Genomic DNA, 6,000 nt, shown 5'->3' with positions numbered 1-6,000 from the left:
TTTCCTTGTCCCTCCCCCACACTTTGACCCACACATTAGCTGGTATTTCCGGTGGTAAAATTGATTCTTGCCACAAAATACACATGTCTCTACTCCCTTTCCCCAAACAACCTAAATCCATTAAATTAAATAAAGTGGCAGAGTTTCACCCAGCACTGCAGCTGCTGTCCTGTCTCCGGTAGCATGATGATAAAGACTAAGCTGCAAGCAAAAGCAGAAGTCGTTGCTAGAAGAAGAGCTATATTGACACCTTGCCCACCTCCCAACCCAAATTACAAACTGAATTCTAGAGGAGTGTAGCCCCTAAACTGAGCTGATAACACTGACCCACCAGCTGTGGGTCCACCTGGACAGGACAAGGTGTAAGGGCAGATAAAAGGGAAATGCATCTGTGATGTTTGATTTCAGGCCCCCGAAGAAGAGAAATGGCTGTGAACTCTCTTAAGTGAGCAACATCAGAGGAGAATATACCGGGAATGCCAAAAAAATGTATACAAATGGACACTTTGGTCAGCGTTACTCAAGCAGTAGTTCGCCATAATCAGAAGTGTCTGGACGCTGATGGTAACCATTTTGAGCCCCTCTCGTAATTGCAGAAGTCAAACGTGACTTGTATGCATCTTTTGTTATTGGTATATATTGAGTATTACAATTTGAATACAGTTTTCCTTTCTTGAAATGTGTATACTTTTTTTTTTTTTTTTGCACCCTCTGTATTTCACTAAAAGGCCTAAGGGAAAAAAACAGTCAAACAAAGAAGCAACAACAGCAGCAAGAGAACAACAAAACCCGTCCCACCTCGTTGTTGGGCGGCAGGACAGGGACACAGTAGAATCCTATTGTCAGGGAACAAGGTTTGCACTCTTTCAACGTTCTAAACCAAAGCCTCAGAAATCACCCCATCTTGTCATCAGAACAGCTAACATGCCTTTAGTAAAAGCAAGTTTGTAACATTATACTCCTTTTAAAGCTACAACTGAGTACCGAATAATGGAGTAGTTTTATTCAAAAGCAACATTTATTTTTCATGAAGATAAGAGGAATATTACATTTGCTACCGAAAATGCTGAGAGGAAAAAGGTGCATGTTACTGATATGACAAAAAAATCCAAAAATTCTACTTATGGAAATGTTCTACCCTTTAAGAACATATTGAATGAAAGGCATTATTTCAGGTGAGTGAGCCATGCAGAAATGCAGATTTATTAGGGTTTGTTTTGAAATGTAATTTGTACAGTGAGTTTTTTATTCCTCTGATGGCAATGAAACAGATTTATGGGCTACACGTTGGAAGTGCAATAGATAACAGATAACCAAAGGAAAACTTTTAATAAAACACTCAGGAAAGAAAAAAAGAACAGAGAGTGAATATACCTGCTTACATTTCAGCTAATAAATAAAACGTACAGATAGGAGTTTAACTGAAAACCATCCTGGTTATTGCAGTCTGGAAAGTGTATTGAAAATTGGGTAGAACACTAATTTATTATACTTACAGATACAATGTACGCTGAACAATGCAAGGTGATGTAACACATTTTTATTTGGGTACAGGAATCCTGTATTTTCATAGGAAACTTGCAAATGGTCATGAAGGGGAAGAGTGTTTCCTGATTATTAGTGTGTCTCTCTGTCTCAGCTATTTCTGACTGTGCTCTGGGATTTTGGACGACTAAACAATCGAATATTTAATTTTATCACTTACCCCTTGAGGTAAAAACACTGGACACGTTTAGGAAAATTTGAAGATATATCTTTAATAAGCATTGGCCTTTCATTTCAGAACTGAGAAGAAATGAGCTAAGGATAGTTGAGAATTTGGTCCTGAGATCACCATGTTCAGAGGTCCAAGTATATTCAGGCCACCCATCTGACATGGAGACTTAACGAGTTCCTGTCACATTCCACTTCACTCAAATTGGTTTTAGTCAGTAGGGTGCTGGATTCATGGAAGAAATCAGCTCTCCTTTTTTCTTTTAAGGCAGGAAGAAAAATGCAGTTCTCTCTGAGCAGCCCCTGAGCTGTCTTAATCTCAGTGTTGCTCTCTTAAGTCTTGCTTTGGAGAATGATGAATCACTTCCTACTCCTGGAGTCAGTCTCCTTTAAAATAGACATTCAGGAGCCAGAGAGGAAAAATTACTCTAAACACCAATAATAACCACCAATGCAAAAACAGTTTTCCAGTGGTAGACTGGGGCCAAACTTGTGCTTCCCACAATTTGCAGCATGGCTTCTTAGAACAAACTCCACAGAATTGGGAAAGACCCCAGACCTGATTTCACTGAGTTCAGAAACAGCAATTTGGAATGGTGAGTGAGAATATGATTAGGGATTTCCATCAATAAGACTGGGTTGTTTTAACACACAGAAGCTTTCAGGCTATAAATAATCCATGATGGCTTGCCAAATATAAAATGCCATTGTAAATCCATGTCTATATATCGAAGAGACAGGAACATAAAAGCGAAATGCGTAAGATTAATTAGCATAGTTTGGAGAGTTTGAATCCATTATTAAATATGGATCCTATCCAATATGCCATCCAATTTCCAGTTGTGTTAGTACTTCAATGCTTGCATTTTTGACTTTCAACTGCCCAAATCTTTCAATGAACACTATTTTGAAAAGCTCATATGGAATGTCCAGTGCCATTCTCCAAAGGAGTTACTTCTGTGGAGGGGAAGAATTCAAAATTCTGCTACAGTTTATAAGTTGTCTTATGTATGATTATAATAATAAACCTCCTAAGAAATTTTTTGAGACTGGTGTTAAATGAATTTGCATCCCTCAGCAAGATGCATAAAAAGAAGACTTAATGACTTAATTTCTAAAGCACCTATATTATTATGGCATGCTTTTGGAGACAGGTAATTATTGTCTACGTGGGTAAGTATGTAGTGTATCTCATGGGGGGAAAATGGTTTGGTTTGTGCCTTTTTCCCAGAAACCACATTTTTCCTTTTTTCTAATTAAGATGTATACATTAGAAAAGCTCAACAATTGGTGTTTAATATACAAGATGCTTTCTTTAAAAGAGAAAGATCCAAAATTGTTTTGTGATGCAAAATTTGAAAATAAATTAATCTTCTGAATAGTCCAAGGACATGTTTCATGTATTTAATACGTCCCTTATTTTTTTCAAAAGATTTTAAGGCTCTCAATAACTCAACCTTATGTAAGCTCTGGTGTAGCTGGTTATATATACTGAATCAACCAGTTGATCTATTTACACGTAGACATGGATATATCCTCAGACACTATTATTAAATGCAATTCTATGTTCTTGGATATAGAATTTGATGATACACTTTTCTATTTGCCATGGCACTAACAAAGCTGGGCTGAAACTCATTGCTTTGCAGGCTAAGTTCATTTGCTGGCGGGAAAAGGGTCTCTTAACCATACCCTCCTTAAACTAAAGGTTCTTCCATGCTTGACGTAATGGTGTGCACATTCGTTTATCGAGGTGGTCTGGAGCTGCAGATACAGTCACACCGCTCATGGTGGTCCAACTGGATGTCAACGAGAGCCATGTGCTTTGCTCTGCCCCTCCTCCTGAAATAGCCAGGCTCAAACTTTAATACCTAGGAGAAGAAGCACATTTCCTGTTAGAAAGCCCTTGGAGTATATAACTCAATAGATACCACTTATTTTCTTTGTGACAACTGGTTCTTAACCCTTTGAAAAATCCAGTGACAGCTATGGGCTCACTATTTATTAGAATGCACACATGTAAATGTTTTTACAAATAATCATCAACTCCTTGAAGTGGAGGGGTCAACTGATCAGAGTAATGCCCCCTGCATTACTTATCTGCAGTAGCAAGGGGTCCCAGCAGGTATTTATTGATAGCTTTCTAAGGGTCTGCTTGGTCCCAGGTTCTGTCTCTACTAGTGTCCTAAGGATTCTTCTGCCCAAAGCGTAAATTGTGGATAAATAACAACACTGAGCATGTTATTATTTCTGTGGACAGCACAATGAATAGTCAAGAACACAATATGCCCGTATGGATACATTTTTGGTTGACGCATAAAACATTTTGCCCTACTGAAGGCCATTAGCGGCCATAAATAAATTAAAATGTGTTTACGTTCTTACCTATTTGTTAATATATAATACCTTTTACAGTTCAAAACAGATCAGGCTCCACTAAAATCTCTGTACATTATTTTAAAATTAATAAAGTATATCCTTAATTTTTTTAATTAATAAGTTTAAACATATTTTTTTATTAGTACATTTAAATAGAAGCTAACTGTTCTTCCCTGCTGTAGGCCTCACTTGAAGTTAAACATTAGTCATCACATGTACTGCCCCTCCTCCTGGAAAATTACACGCTTGTTTTCACATATACTATTTGGTCAGTTTAACTGCTTCTCTTCTTTATGTTTGTAGGTTCTTGTTAGCCTTCAGGTTTGATTTTGTTCTATTTTCCCCTTCGACTCTAAACTCTGTCATAGCACCACCATACAATTATGTAGCATTTTACAGTTTTCAGAGATTTTTCAGACACTCTTTTTCTCTTGCCCTCAGACAAACCTTGTCACACAGTAGTGGAAATATCCTTATTCCCAATTTGCAGATTAGAGAACTGAGACGCTAAAGGAGGTTAAGTGCCTTGTCCAGGGTATTCTGGTAACTTGGATCTGGGAGCAGGGCTTTTTCCTCTCGGCCCCTAGAACACTGACCCAATGCCTCTGCAATGTGCCTACGATTTCCTTTTGTGTCTCAAAGGTGTGTGTGGCCCCACATGTGAACTGGAGTGGGGACCTAATACGCACCGCTTGATATCTTTGGTTCTAGATGAAGTTTAGATATGGTGAAATCTTGCTTTCATGTCTGCATAACTTTTCATGGCATTTTCACAATTCTTTACTATAGATTATATTTCCGGCAATTTTCTCATCCTCACATTGTCTGTTTCAAGTCGTAAATAAACCAAAACCATCTAACAGGAAAAATTGGCCCGGAGACCTCAGTACTCATGCATCACAGTCAGTGTACCCTCTACATTAGCACTTAGCCACGCTGTTCCATGGGGATCCCAGGGAGGAGGAGAAGAAATCACTGCCTCTGCTCACTGTTCAGTAAAGATAGGGAGCCTGGACTCTGCTAACATAGGAAAATGGAGTCCCATTTGAAGCAGAGCTTCAAAAGAATGTTTATGAGGACAAAACTGGGGGGAAAAGGAACACCCTAAAGGAAATCATGAGGGAGGCCCAAATACTCAAAAGCTTTTCATATTGGTAAAGCTAGTCCCAATGCCACTTTTGATAGCTAATCACATTGCTATATTTTTCTCCTGCAATTGTACCTCACTTACAATATACATCACATAATTTCACATGATTTATGATGCAGTCTCTCTATTCATTGGATTATACGTGCTTTGAGGGCAAGAGTCGCAAAAATAAGCACTAACATTATTGCCATATAGTTTATAAATGACTTTGCAAATATTAAATTATTTGGATTTCACTGCAACGCTGTTAGGTACTGTTAAGCATTTCCTAATTTTGTTCATCGACAAGGAAAGAGAGACTGAGTTACTTGCCCAAAGACACAGAGCTAGTAATTGGTGGAAGCAGAGCACATGGACTAGCTCCTGCCCTTACCTGTAAAATCAAACCTTCTGTTTGTACAGCTCAGTTGGGAACACGGCAGCTGCTAAGGAAATGCACCTGGTGACTGGTGGTGACGCCACCAGTTCCAAGGAAAGGGGCTCTCTGTGTACGGTCGCTCCCTTGAGCTACTCCCGGCATCTCCCCTGTTCGACCTCCAACAAACACAGGCCAAAACAAGCCAGGAGATAAAGCAGAGACTGAAACAAAGGGGCCCATGCTGTGGACCACTTTTAATCATTTCACAATTTTGAAATAAAATTTAAAGTACTGCGTGCAGAGTTACAATGACATTCGCCTTTCACTGTTGCCTTGTTTTTTCCTGTTGGGTAACTATACAAAATGAAAGAAAAAAGTGAAAAAAGCAATGGTTGAAGAA

At 38.7% G+C, this 6,000-nt stretch overlaps 1 protein-coding gene across 2 annotated transcripts in view; it reads right to left on the bottom strand.

Annotated features, from left to right (window-relative positions):
* Window positions 1-996: 996 nt before the first annotated feature.
* The window catches only part of PDGFD (platelet derived growth factor D), a 257,795-nt gene continuing 252,791 nt past the window's right edge, over window positions 997-6,000 (bottom strand). Inside the window, exon 7 of one of the 2 annotated variants that reach the window (XM_019716794.3) lies at window positions 997-3,584. In XM_019716794.3, coding sequence (XP_019572353.1) covers window positions 3,459-3,584 — 126 coding nt within the window. In that variant the 3' untranslated portion in view covers window positions 997-3,458. The remainder of the gene's footprint in view (window positions 3,585-6,000) is intronic. The other variant, XM_019716795.3, reaches the window with a different exon arrangement.

The sequence above is a fragment of the Rhinolophus sinicus genome, chromosome 14 (assembly GCF_057876585.1).
Source record: "Rhinolophus sinicus isolate RSI-liver-muscle chromosome 14, RSI-T2T, whole genome shotgun sequence".
In the NCBI taxonomy this organism is placed as follows: Eukaryota; Metazoa; Chordata; class Mammalia; order Chiroptera; family Rhinolophidae; genus Rhinolophus; species Rhinolophus sinicus.
Note: the sequence above shows the minus strand (reverse complement) of the source record. Positions and strands in the feature narration are given on the sequence as shown.